At 37.0% G+C, this 15,678-nt stretch overlaps 1 protein-coding gene across 5 annotated transcripts in view; it reads right to left on the reverse strand.

Annotated features, from left to right (window-relative positions):
• The window catches only part of LOC139489257 (polycystin-1-like protein 2), a 92,942-nt gene that overhangs the window by 51,068 nt on the left and 26,196 nt on the right, over nucleotides 1-15,678 (reverse strand). For all 5 annotated transcript variants that reach the window (XM_071275502.1, XM_071275503.1, XM_071275501.1 and 2 more), the window contains exon 4: nucleotides 8,842-9,072. In XM_071275502.1, coding sequence (XP_071131603.1) covers nucleotides 8,842-9,072 — 231 coding nt within the window. The remainder of the gene's footprint in view (nucleotides 1-8,841; nucleotides 9,073-15,678) is intronic.

The following is a 15,678-nucleotide window of genomic DNA, read 5'->3' on the forward strand; positions in this document are numbered from 1 at the left end:
GTAGTTACAGTGGAAAATGTTAGTACACATTTTATGAAAATTGTTTAAAATTGACTATAAAGGGCAATAACTCCTTAAGAGGTTCTATTTTTAGCCATGGTGGCCATCTTTGTTGGTTGGCCGGGTCACCGAACACATTTTTATACTAGATACCTCTATGATGATTGTGGCCAAGTTTGGTTTAATTTGGCCCAGTAGTTTCAGAGGAGAAGATTTTTCTAAAGGATTACTAAGATTTACAAAAAAATGGTTTTAAATTGACTATAAAAGGCAATAACTCCTTAAGGGGTCAATTGACCAGTTTGGTCATGTTGACTTATTTGTAAATCTCACTTTGCTGAACATTATTGCTGTTTGCAGTTTATCTCTATCTATAATAATATTCAAGATAATAACCAAAAACAGCAAAATTTCCTCAAAATTACCAATTCAGGGGCAGCAACCAAACAACGGGTTGTCCGATCCATCTGAAAATTTCAGGGCAGATAGATCTTGACCTGATAAACAATTTTACCCCTCTCAGATTTGCTCTAAATGCTTTGGTTTTTGAGATATAAGCCAAAAACTGCATTTTACCCCTATGTTCTATTTTTAGCCATGGCAGCCATCTTGGTTGGTTGGCCGGGTCACCGGACACATTTTTTAAACTAGATACCACAATGATGAGTGTGGCCAAGTTTGGCTTAATTTGGCCCAGTAGTTTCAGAGAAGAAGATTTTTGTAAAAGTTAACGACGACGGACGACGACGGACGCCGGACGCCAAGTGATGAGAAAAGCTCACTTGGCCCTTCGGGCCAGGTGAGCTAAACAAGAGGCTCTCAAGAGCCTGAATCGCTCACCTTAATTCTTTTGGTTAAATCTCTCATCAATGATTATTTTGTCTTTTCAATTTATTTAAATGTTTTTTGGATCGTCCTATTTTCTTCAAAAGCCAAAAAAAAATAATCATTTTCTCCTATGTTCTATTTTAGCCATAGGAGCTATGTTTCTTGACATACAAGGAAATAAAATATAAAATTTATACTAGATACTCTGAAACTCATTTAGCCTAAGTTTGGCTGAAATTGATACAGCAGTTTCAAAGGAGTAGATTTTTTAAAGTAAGTCAACATGATGAACAAATTGTGAAAAAAGTCTTTAAAGGGCAATAACTCCTTAAGTGGTCAATTGACAATTTTGGTCAATATGACTTAATTGAAGATCTTACTTTGCTGAACATTATTGCTGTTTACAGTTTATTTCTATCTATAATTATATTCAAGATAATAAACAAAAACGGCAAAATTTCCTTAAAATTATCAATTCAGGGGCAGCAACCCAACAACAGGTTGTCTGATTCATCTGAAAATTTCAAGGCAGATAGATCTTGACCTGATAAACAATATTACCCACGGCAGATTTGCTCTAAATGCTTTAGTTTTTGAGTTATAAGCCAAAAACTGCATTTGACCCCTATGTTCTATTTTTAGCAATGGCGACCATGTTTGTTGATAGATCATAACTTCGGATACAATTTACAAACTAGATACCCTAAGGAACATTCAGTTAAAGTTTGGAAGTATTTGGCCCAGTAGTTTCAGAGGAGAAGATTTTTGTAAAAGATTACTAAGATTTACGAAAAATGGTTAAAAATTGACTATAAAGGGCAATAACTCCTAAAGGGGTCAACTGACCATTTCCGTCATGTTGACTTATTTGTAAATCTTACTTTGCTGAACATTATTCCTGTTTACAGTTTATCTCTATCTATAATAATATTCAAGATAATAACCAAAAACAGCAAAATTTCCTTAAAATTACCAATTCAGGTTGTCTGATTCATCTGAAAATTTCAGGGCAGATAGATCGACCTGATAAACAATATTACCCCATGTCAGATTTGCTCTAAATGCTTTGGTTTTTGAGTTATAAGCCAAAAACTGCATTTGACCCCTATGTTCTATTTTTAGCAATGGCGACCATGTTTGTTGATAGATCATAACTTCGGATACAATTTACAAACTAGATACCCTAAGGAACATTCAGTTAAAGTTTGGAAGTATTTGGCCCAGTAGTTTCAGAGGAGAAGATTTTTGTAAAAGATTACTAAGATTTACGAAAAATGGTTAAAAATTGACTATAAAGGGCAATAACTCCTAAAGGGGTCAACTGACCATTTCCGTCATGTTGACTTATTTGTAAATCTTACTTTGCTGAACATTATTCCTGTTTACAGTTTATCTCTATCTATAATATTATTCAAGATAATAACCAAAAACAGCAACATTTCCTTAAAATTATCAATTCAGGTTGTCTGATTCATCTGAAAATTTCAGGGCAGATAGATCGACCTGATAAACAATATTACCCCATGTCAGATTTGCTCTAAATGCTTTAGTTTTTGAGTTATAAGCCAAAAACTGCATTTGACCCCTATGTTCTATTTTTAGCAATGGCGACCATGTTTGTTGATAGATCATAACTTCGGATACAATTTACAAACTAGATACCCTAAGGAACATTCAATTAAAGTTTGGAAGTATTTGGCCCAGTAGTTTCAGAGGAGAAGATTTTTGTAAAAGTAAAAAGATTACTAAGATTTACGAAAAATGGTTAAAAATTGACTATAAAGGGCAATAACTCCTAAAGGGGTCAACTGACCATTTCCGTCATGTTGACTTATTTGTAAATCTTACTTTGCTGAACATTATTCCTGTTTACAGTTTATCTCTATCTATAATAATATTCAAGATAATAACCAAAAACAGCAAAATTTCCTTAAAATTACCAATTCAGGGGCAGCAACCCAACAACGGGTTGTCTGATTCATCTGAACATTTCAGGGCAGATAGATCTTGACCTGATAAACACTATTACCCCCATGTCAGATTTGCTCTAAATGCTTTGGTTTTTGAGTTATAAGCCAAAAACTGCATTTGACCCCTATGTTCTATTTTTAGCAATGGCGACCATGTTTGTTGATAGATCACAACTTCGGATACAATTTTTAAATAAGATACCCTAAGGAACATTCATTTAAAGTTTGAAAGTATTTGGCCCAGTAGTTTCAGAGGAGAAGATTTTTGTAAAAGATTACTAAGATTTACGAAAAATGGTTAAAAATTGACTATAAAGGGCAATAACTCCTAAAGGGGTCAACTGACCATTTCCGTCATGTTGACTTATTTGTAAATCTTACTTTGCTGAACATTATTCCTGTTTACAGTTTATCTCTATCTATAATAATATTCAAGATAATAACCAAAAACAGCAAAATTTCCTTAAAATTACCAATTCAGGTTGTCTGATTCATCTGAAAATTTCAGGGCAGATAGATCGACCTGATAAACAATATTACCCCATGTCAGATTTGCTCTAAATGCTTTGGTTTTTGAGTTATAAGCCAAAAAACTGCATTTGACCCCTATGTTCTATTTTTAGCAATGGCGACCATGTTTGTTGATAGATCATAACTTCGGATACAATTTACAAACTAGATACCCTAAGGAACATTCAATTAAAGTTTGGAAGTATTTGGCCCAGTAGTTTCAGAGGAGAAGATTTTTGTAAAAGATTACTAAGATTTACGAAAAATGGTTAAAAATTGACTATGAAGGGCAATAACTCCTAAAGGGGTCAACTGACCATTTCCGTCATGTTGACTTATTTGTAAATCTTACTTTGCTGAACATTATTCCTGTTTACAGTTTATCTCTATCTATAATAATATTCAAGATAATAACCAAAAACAGCAAAATTTCCTTAAAATTACCAATTCAGGGGCAGCAACCCAACAACGGGTTGTCTGATTCATCTGAAAATTTCAGGGCAGATAGATCTTGACCTGATAAACAATATTACCCCGTGTCAGATTTGCTCTAAATGCTTTGGTTTTTGAGTTATAAGCCAAAAACTGCATTTGACCCCTATGTTCTATTTTTAGCAATGGCGACCATGTTTGTTGATAGATCATAACTTCGGATACAATTTACAAACTAGATACCCTAAGGAACATTCAATTAAAGTTTGAAAGTATTTGGCCCAGTAGTTTCAGAGAAGATTCTTGAAATAGTTTACGACGACAGACGACGACAGACGACGGACGACAGACGACGGACGACGACGGACGCCAAGTGATGGCATAAGCTCACTTGTCCCTTCGGGACAGGTGAGCTAAAAAGTTATGAACAAATTAGAAAATTGAAAACAATTTTACACTGAACACCGCTAGTTAATTAGGGTTTCTAACTATATGTGAGATAATCCATAAAATAAATTGCTCTCAATTATTCCCCAATATTTACTTGAAAACTTGAAATATGCATTATAGAGAAATAAACTTGATCGTATAAACTTTTATTATACTAATTATGGAATATGCATACATATGTCAGTCGTTAAGCTACATATTTCGAAATAGGCCGGAAATTGCTAGTATACAGAAGAAAGTCAAGAAAGTTAATTGTGTTATATTTTTTACATAAAGAGACTGCCCTTGATTATCTCTGCGATTTAATGCTTACAATTATTGGTCATTACGAATTAATAACAACTATGTAGTACCCCGCGTCACAGACTAGATATAACCAATTTAAAACATCTTTTTCTCCCATCTACTTCTATTGAATGAAATTTTAAACCCCGACATATGGACTTCCTGAAATATGAAAACAGCCACCTTTCTTCTTTAGTTGAGGTGTTAGAAAACTTAATATCAAATTTCATGGTTCAGAAGTATGCAGATCTGTGTTAATATTAAACTAAATGCAGCATGCAGCTGTAGCCATGCTGTTGAGGATTGTATTTACAATTTTTTCCAGTGCCCATTTCACAATGAAGCAAGATAAATATTGTTTTTGATTTCAAATATATATGTTATATCATTTGAGTTTATATTGGTTGTTCACGGTGACCTTTCAATGATACATTTTAGCAAAGTTAAACAAATTTTGAATCTGTGCAATCTTATATCAGAATTACACAAAGATTTAGAACTTCACATACAATTAAAATTCTGAATGCCTACTTTTCTCGCCAATTCAAATTACAAAAATATTGTATTACATGTATTTCTATTTTGTGTTTCGTTATTATCTTATGTATTTTGTGTTCAATCCCATATGCTACTTTTGAAAGAAAAATGTGTTTAAACCAAAAACAAAACAAAATCGAAGATAAGTCACACAACAAAATACTCAAAGTAACAAAATTGTACATTTGGTTTTTGTACATGTATATATGTCTCAGAAATCACTAATCCATAACAATACAACGGAGACTAATAATATGACCTCAATTTACTTTTTTCTGTTCTTGTAATTCATCTACACAAACTGTCTATAAATAATATAATACGAAAGGAATCAAAATATTGAAATAAAGACGTCCGTCGAAATACCACAAATAACTACCTCAATAATACGCACTATGGACTTGATGTGATGATACAGGTGCCACATGAAGCTATGTTATTTTTAAATTAAAAAAATAATTCCAAATTATATAATCACATCTTTGGTATTTGCCATGTAGATGTTTTAACGACACGTGCCACACTCTATTGATCGTCATCTGTTTGTGATTTAACGAAATTCATGTTCATTCAACCAGAGCCCGTTAATTAGGCACGTGTATACAGATTATAAATGAATATATTATCTTCTCATGTTATCGTGGTTATAGTCATATTGTTTTGTTTAATGGGAACTTGTATTTTGTAAAAGAAATTGCACGACTTTACCCCCCGCAGAGCTATAGAAAAACAGTACATTAACGGGTGTTACACGGACTCTTTTTAGACGATACACGGACTCTTTTTAGTTGTTACACGGACACTTTTTATGAATAGAATCACTCGTGCATGATCAGTGAGTTCATGGGCACTTTAACTTTCAATTAGATTTGAACTTTTTGGTTCACCGACTTATTTCCTGTCTTTTTATTGAACAAAATATTTACGTTAGCATCAATATCTATTTTCAAACTTTTCCAGTAAAATACTATTCATATCAGTACACTATGGGATTATACAGTTAACTTCCAAAAAAAGGGGGGGGGGGTGTATGGTTTTTTTTTCCTAAAAAAAGATATTTTGATCACAAATTTTATCAGAAAAAAATTTATTATGATCAAGCAGATGACAAATTAATGTTTTGCATGATTCCTGATTTTCCGAATACCGTAAATAGTGCTAATTTAAACAAAAACATTTTGATGATGGCGTTAAAAAAAAAGAATATACCGCCCCCTTTATGAAGCAAAATATATGGTCAATAAACGTTTTCTTCAATATATGGATATGAATAGTATTTTGGGCAATGCTTAAAGTAAAGAAATGATGATACTGACGTGTATATTTCAATAAAAATAAGGCAGGAAATAAGTAAATAAAAATCAAATCTTATCAAAAGATAAAATCCCTTTCAACTCACCAATGCACGATTGATCCTATAAACAAAAAGTGTTCATGTAATACACGTCCAAATAAGCAGCAAATCTAGAAGAAAATCATTCAACTTATGTCATCAATTTTGGGCGGTAAGCTGCGATTGGATCATATAGTAACACGTGTTTATTCCCGATCAACACTTGCAGATCTATACGACCATGAATTTAAACAAAAATTAAAGTATATGCCTGAATATATTTAATATTAAGACAAAATTCATTTTTTCATAAACATTTCATTTACTAATGAAGTAGGAAATTCATTCTTTTGATACATTCATATTGTTATCGAATTTATATCAGTGGCGGATCCAGGTCCAAATCCAGGACAAAACGGGGGGTCCAAATTTTTGTCCCCATTTAAATGCATTGATCATCCAAAAAAGGCTTGTTCCAACCCCCGGGACCCCCCCCCCCCCCCCCACGCTGAATATTAACTTCATGTATTTGGCAACAAACGTATTTTTTTACCCCGTCCCAACCCCCACCCCGTCCCCTTTCCCCGCTTTCCGTTTCATCCATAGAGATAAAAAGTAATCCTACTTGCCACTAAAACATTTCTTTAATATATTACTTTTTTACGAAGTTGCCTTTTAAGTCTTAAATGTGTACAACATTCATCTTTTACTTAAAATGGCTCTTTTTTATCAAATAATTAGATTCCTGATTTTTTTTCTTAAAAAAAAATGTCGGTTGAAGGCAAATGAAAAATACTATAACTTACATTTACTGCTTTATGGCTATCTAAGAATCTAAAATGTTTAGTCTTGCAAAATGTATTATTACTTTCTTGAAACGTCGTACAAGTCAGATAAAAAACAAAAGTAACAAAAGAAACAGGCCGGTAACAACCAGCCAAATAGTTGTTCTGCACTTGTAGTCAGGTCAAGGTCCTCGGCTATCGCCTCGGACCTTGACCTGACTACTCGTGCAGAAAAACTATCCGGCAACGGTTGTTACCGGCCTGTTTCTTTGTTACCTTTGTATTTTATCTAATACTTAAACAAGTTGCTTTCTTTAAAAAAGAGAAGCAAAACATGAACCTAAGACTGCTGACTGCCGGGTCACCAAAAGATTGTTGCTGAAATTGTGTTTGCTTTTGAATTGAAATAATTGACTGTGAATAGAAGAAGCCAGTTGAAAGTTTATATTTACAGCTTCTATTTGAATAGTTATTTTAAAGCTCGACTATCATATCGTTTTCACGAGTGTATCACTGACAGAAACGTCTATCGTCTACACGAGGGTATCACTGACAGACTAGTCTATCGTCTACACGTGTGTATAACTGACGGACTAGACTATCGTCTACAGGAGTGTATCACTGACAGACTAGTCTATCGTCTACACGAGTGTATCACTGACAGACTATTCTATCGTCTACAATATTGTATAACTGACAGACTAGTCTATCGTCTACAATATTGTATCACTGACAGACTAGTCTGTCGTCTACAATAGTGTATCACCGACAGAATAGTCTATCGTATACACGAGTGTATCACTGACAGACTAGTCGATCGTCTACACGAGTGTATCACTGACATAATAGTCTATCGTCTACAATAGTGTATGACTGACAGACTAGTCGATCGTCTACACGAGTGTATCAATGACAGAATAGTCTATCGTCTACAATAGTGTATGACTGACAGACTAGTCGATCGTCTACACGAGTGTATCACTGACAGAATAGTTTATCGTCTACAATAGTGTATTACTGAAAGACTAGTTTATCGTCTACACGAGTGTATCTCTGACAGACTAGTCTATCGTCTACACGAGGGTATAACTGACAGACTAATCTATCGTCTGCAATAGCGTATAACTGACAGACTAGTCTATCGTCTACAATAGTGTATCACTGACAGACTAGTCTATCGTCTACAATAGTGTATAACTGACAGACTAATCTATCGTCTACAATAGTGTATCACTGACACTAGTTTATCGTCTACACGAGAGATTACTGACAGACTAGTCTATCGTCTACAATAGTGTATAACTGACAGACTAGTCTATCGTCTTCACGAGTGTATCACTGACAGACTAGTCGATCGTCTACACAAGTGTATCACTGACAGAATAGTCTATCGTCTACAATAGTGTATCACTGACAGACTAGTCTATCGTCTACACGAGTGTATCACTGACAGAATACTATAGTCTTTCGTCTACATGAGTGCATTACTGGTAAACTGGTTTATCGTCTACACTTTTTGAACACTGACAGACATTTTTATATCGCCTACACGAATGACCAACAAGTCTGCAACACTGCAAGATTATAGTCCATCTTCTACACATGCGTATATTTGACAGACTAGTCAATCTATCGTCGTCACGGACTACCCGTTCAAATCACTGAAAGAGTATTATATTTTCTATATGATTACATTGATAACTGAACTTACCGCGGATTTCAATTTCACATGGAAGAAAAATTCTCATATAGTTAACGTGTTGAAAATACCACACGACGTATGTCCCAAGCTTATTGCATTCATACGCGTTATATTTTGGATCGTTCTCGCCCTTTCCGTTGTCCCAGTAAATTGCTTGACCATTTCCTGCTGTACTAGGGGAGAATGAATCCTTGATATAAATTCTAAATGGTGACGTTACCGTATTTATGTAGTTATCATCTAAAACATAAAAAAAAATATTTGGTGAAATATGGTTCTCAATAGTTCAGCTACTAGAAAGCAGATAGTATATACTTAAAAGAATATGCAGTATGGTTGCTAATAAGACAACTCTTCAAAAGAGACCAAATGACACATAAATTAAAAATTAGCAAAGCCAATGTGTGACAAAGATCTATTTCCCATTAGTAACCTTTTATTATTGTACAAAGCTCAGAAAGTTGGCAGTATAGGACTACACTTTAGTCCTCGGTAAAAAAAACTTAAAGACTTTACTTTCTGTGCCCTCGGTGGTACTCTAATTTATCATGTTTATCATTATATTCTTGTTCATCTACATTTTATTATTTTTGATACATATATCCTAATCATTTCAGGCAGCAGCAGAACCTTTGGACTGAAACATATCTCCAAATCACCTCAGGCAGCAGTAGACCCTTAGTGCTGACACATATATCATAATAACTACATGGAGCAACAGACACTTTGGACTGACACATATTATATCCAAATCACTACAGGCAGCAGTAGACCCTTAGGGCTGACACATATATCCTTAATCACTACCTGGAGCAGACACTTTGGATTGACACATATATCCTAATCACTACAGGCAGCAGTAGACACTTAGGACTGACACATATCCTAATCACTACAGACAGCAGACCCTTTGGACTGACACATATATATCCTAATCAATACAGGCAGCAGTAGACCCTTAGGACTGACACATATATCATAATCATTACAGGCAGCAGTAAACCCTTAGGGCTGATACATATATCCTAATCACTACATGGAGCAGCAGACACTTTGCTCTGACACATATATCCTTAATCACTACATGGAGCAGTAGAACCTTAAGACTGAAACATATATCCTTATCACTACAGGCAGTAGTAGACCCTTTGGACTGACACGTATCTTCAAATCACCACAGACAGCAGTAGACCATTAGGACTGACACATATATCATAATCACCACAGGCAGCAGTAGACCCTTAGGACTGACACATATACCCTTATCACCTCAGACAGCAGTAGACACTTAGGGCTGACACATATATCCTAATCACTACATGGAGCATTAGAACCTTAGGACTGAAACATATATCCTTATCACTACAGGCAGTAGTAGACCCTTTGGACTGACACATATCTCCAAATCACCTCAGGCAGCAGAAGACCCTTTGGACTGAAACATATATCCTAATCACCTCAGGCAGCAGTAGACCCTTAGGGCTAACACATATATCCTTATCACTACAGACAGCAGTGGACCCTTAGGACTGACATATATATCATAATCACCACAGGCAGCAGTAGACCCTTTGGACTGACACATATATCCTAATCACTACATAGAGCAGTAAACCCTTTTGACTGACACATATATCATAATCACTACATAGAGCAGTAGACCCTTTGGACTTAAACATCAGTCCTAATCACCTCAGGCAGCAGTAGACCCTTAGGGCTAACACATATATCCTTATCACTACAGACAGCAGTGGACCCTTAGGACTGACACATATATCATAATCACCACAGGCAGCAGTAGACCCTTTGGACTGACACATATATCCTAATCACTACATAGAGCAGTAGACCCTTTGGACTGACACATATCTCCAAATCACGTCAGGCAGCAGTAGACCCTGAGGACTGACACATATATCATAATAACTACATGAAGCAGTAGACACTTTGGACTAACACATATATCGTAATCACTACATGAAGCAGTAGACCCTTTGGACTGCGACATATATCCTAATCATTACAGGCAGCAGTAGACCCTTAGGGCTGACACATATATCCTAATCACTACATGGAGCAGTAGAACCTTAGGACTGAAACATATATCCTTATCACTACAGGCAGCAGTAGACCCTTTGGACTGACACATATATCATAATCACCACAGGCAGCAATAGACCCTTAGGACTGACACATATATCCTAATCACCTCAGGCAGCAGTAGACCCTTAGGGCTGACACATATATCATAATCACCACAGGCAGCAGTAGACCCTTTGGACTGACACATATATCCTAATCACTACATAGAGCAATAGACCCTTAGGACTGAAACATATATCCTAATCACCTCAGGCAGCAGTAGACCCTTAGAGTTGACGCATATATCCTAACCACTACACGGAGCAGTAGACCCTTTGGACTGAAACATATATCCTAATCACATCAGGCAGCAGTCGACCCTTAGGGTTGACACATATCTCCAAATCACCTCAGGCAGCAGTAGACCCTTAGGGCTGATAGTTATCAAAAGTACCAGGATTATAATTTTATACGCCGACGCGCGTTTCGTCTACATAAGACTCATCAGTGACGCTCAGATCAAAATAGTTAAAAAAGCCAAATAAATACAAAGTTGAAGAGCATTGAGGACCCAAAATTCCAAAAAGTTGTGCCAAATACGGCTAAGGTAATCTACTCCTGGGGTAAGATAATCCTTAGTTTTTCGAAAAATTCAAAGTTTTGTAAACAGAAAATTTATAAAAATGACCATATAATTGATATTCATGTCAACACCGAAGTGCTGACTACTGGGCTGGTGATACCCTCGGGGACGACACATATTTCCAAATCACCTCAGGCAGCAGTAGACCCTGAGGACTGAAACATATATCATAATAACTACAGGAAGCAGTAGACACTTTGGACTAACACATATATCATAATCACTACATCGAGCAGTTAACCCTTAGGACTGACACATATATCCTAACAACTACATGGAGCAGTAGAACCTTTGGACTGAGACATATATCCTAATCATTACAGGTAGTAGTAGACACTAAGAGCTGACACATATATCCTAATCATTACATGGAGCAGATAACCTTTGGACTGACACATATATCCTAATCACTACATGAAGCAGTAGACACTTTGGACTAACACATATATCCTAATCACTACATGAAGCAGTAGACCCTTTGGACTGACACATATATCCTAACCACTACATAGAGCAGTAGACCCTTTGGACTGAGACATATATCCTAATCATTACAGGCAGCAGTAGACCCTTTGGACTGACACATTTATCCTAACCACTACATGTAGCAGTAGAACCTAAGGACTGACACATATATCCTAATCATTACAGGCAGCAGTAGACCCTTAGGGCTGACACATATATCCTAATCACTACATGGAGCAGTAGACCCTTAGGGCTGACACATTTATCCTAATCACTACATGGAGCAGTAGAACCTTAGGACTGAAACATATATCCTTATCACTACAGGCAGCAGTAGACCCTTTGGACTGACACATATATCATAATCACCACAGGCAGCAATAGACCCTTAGGACTGACACATATATCCTAATCACCTCAGGCAGCAGTAGACCCTTAGGGCTGACACATATATCATAATCACCACAGGCAGCAGTAGACCCTTTGGACTGACACATATATCCTAATCACTACATAGAGCAATAGACCCTTAGGACTGAAACATATATCCTAATCACCTCAGGCAGCAGTAGACCCTTCGAGTTGACACATATATCCTAACCACTACACGGAGCAGTAGACCCTTTGGACTGAAACATATATCCTAATCACATCAGGCAGCAGTCGACCCTTAGGGTTGACACATATCTCCAAATCACCTCAGGCAGCAGTAGACCCTTAGGGCTGATAGTTATCAAAAGTACCAGGATTATAATTTTATACGCCGACGCGCGTTTCGTCTACATAAGACTCATCAGTGACGCTCAGATCAAAATAGTTAAAAAAGCCAAATAAATACAAAGTTGAAGAGCATTGAGGACCCAAAATTCCAAAAAGTTGTGCCAAATACGGCTAAGGTAATCTACTCCTGGGGTAAGATAATCCTTAGTTTTTCGAAAAATTCAAAGTTTTGTAAACAGAAAATTTATAAAAATGACCATATAATTGATATTCATGTCAACACCGAAGTGCTGACTACTGGGCTGGTGATACCCTCGGGGACGACACATATCTCCAAATCACCTCAGGCAGCAGTAGACCCTGAGGACTGAAACATATATCATAATAACTACAGGAAGCAGTAGAACCTTTGGACTGAGACATATATCCTAATCATTACAGGTAGTAGTAGACACTAAGAGCTGACACATATATCCTAATCATTACATGGAGCAGATAACCTTTGGACTGACACATATATCCTAATCACTACATGAAGCAGTAGACACTTTGGACTAACACATATATCCTAATCACTACATGAAGCAGTAGACCCTTTGGACTGACACATATATCCTAACCACTACATAGAGCAGTAGACCCTTTGGACTGAGACATATATCCTAATCATTACAGGCAGCAGTAGACCCTTTGGACTGACACATATATCCTAACCACTACATGTAGCAGTAGAACCTTAGGACTGACACATATATCCTAATCATTACAGGCAGCAGTAGACCCTTAGGGCTGACACATATATCCTAATCACTACATGGAGCAGTAGACCCTTAGGGCTGACACATATATCCTAATCACTACATGGAGCAGTAGAACCTTAGGACTGAAACATATATCCTTATCACTACAGGCAGCAGTAGACCCTTTGGACTGACACATATATCATAATCACCACAGGCAGCAATAGACCCTTAGGACTGACACATATATATCCTAATCACCTCAGGCAGCAGTAGACCCTTAAGGCTGACACATATATCATAATCACCACAGGCAGCAGTAGACCCTTTGGACTGACACATATATCCTAATCACTACATAGAGCAATAGACCCTTAGGACTGAAACATATATCCTAATCACCTCAGGCAGCAGTAGACCCTTCGAGTTGACGCATATATCCTAACCACTACACGGAGCAGTAGACCCTTTGGACTGAAACATATATCCTAATCACATCAGGCAGCAGTCGACCCTTAGGGTTGACACATATCTCCAAATCACCTCAGGCAGCAGTAGACCCTTAGGGCTGATAGTTATCAAAAGTACCAGGATTATAATTTTATACGCCGACGCGCGTTTCGTCTACATAAGACTCATCAGTGACGCTCAGATCAAAATAGTTAAAAAAGCCAAATAAATACAAAGTTGAAGAGCATTGAGGACCCAAAATTCCAAAAAGTTGTGCCAAATACGGCTAAGGTAATCTACTCCTGGGGTAAGATAATCCTTAGTTTTTCGAAAAATTCAAAGTTTTGTAAACAGAAAATTTATAAAAATGACCATATAATTGATATTCATGTCAACACCGAAGTGCTGACTACTGGGCTGGTGATACCCTCGGGGACGACACATATCTCCAAATCACCTCAGGCAGCAGTAGACCCTGAGGACTGAAACATATATCATAATAACTACAGGAAGCAGTAGACACTTTGGACTAACACATATATCCTAATCACTACATCGAGCAGTAAACCCTTAGGACTGACACATATATCCTAACAACTACATGGAGCAGTAGAACCTTTGGACTGAGACATATATCCTAATCATTACAGGTAGTAGTAGACACTAAGGGCTGACACATATATCCTAATCATTACATGGAGTAGATAACCTTTGGACTGACACATATATCCTAATCACTACATGAAGCAGTAGACACTTTGGACTAACACATATATCCTAATCACTACATGAAGCAGTAGACCCTTTGGACTGACACATATATCCTAACCACTACATAGAGCAGTAGACCCTTTGGACTGAGACATATATCCTAATCATTACAGGCAGCAGTAGACCCTTTGGACTGACACATATATCCTAACCACTGCATGTAGCAGTAGAACCTTAGGACTGACACATATATCCCAATCATTACAGGCAGTAGTAGACCCTAAGGGCTGACACATATATCCTAATCACTACATGGAGCAGTAGAACCTTTGGACTGACACATATATACATATCATTACAGGCAGCAGTAGACCCTTTGGAGACTGACACATATATCCATTATCAATACAGGCAGCAGTAGACTCTTTGGACTGACACATATATCCTAGTCACTACAGGCAGCAGTAGACCCTTTGGACTGACACATATCTCCTTATCACTTCAGGCAGCAGTAGACCCTTAGGGCTGACGCATATATCCTTATCACTTCAGGCAGCAGTGGACCCTAAGGACTGACACATATATCATTATCACCACACACAGCAGTAGACCCTTAGGACTGACACATATATCCTAATTACTACAAACAGCAGACCCTTTGGACTGACACATATATTCTAATCACCTCAGGCAGCAGTAGACCCTTAGGGCTGACACATATATCCTTATCACTACAGACAGCAGTGGACCCTTTGGACTGACACATATATCCTAATCACTACATAGAGCAGAAGACCCTTAGGACTGACACATATATCATAATCACCACAGGCAGCAGTAGACCCTTCGGGCTGATACATATATCCTAATCACTACATGGAGCAGTAGACCCTTTGGACTGACACATATCTCCTAATCACTTCATACAGCAGAAGACCTTTTGGACTGACACATATATCCTAATCATTACAAGCAGCAGTAGACCCTTTTGTCTGACACATATCTCCAAATCATCCCAGGCAGCAGTAGACCCTT

This window comes from Mytilus edulis, chromosome 9 (genome assembly GCF_963676685.1).
Source record: "Mytilus edulis chromosome 9, xbMytEdul2.2, whole genome shotgun sequence".
Lineage (NCBI taxonomy): Eukaryota > Metazoa > Mollusca > Bivalvia > Mytilida > Mytilidae > Mytilus > Mytilus edulis.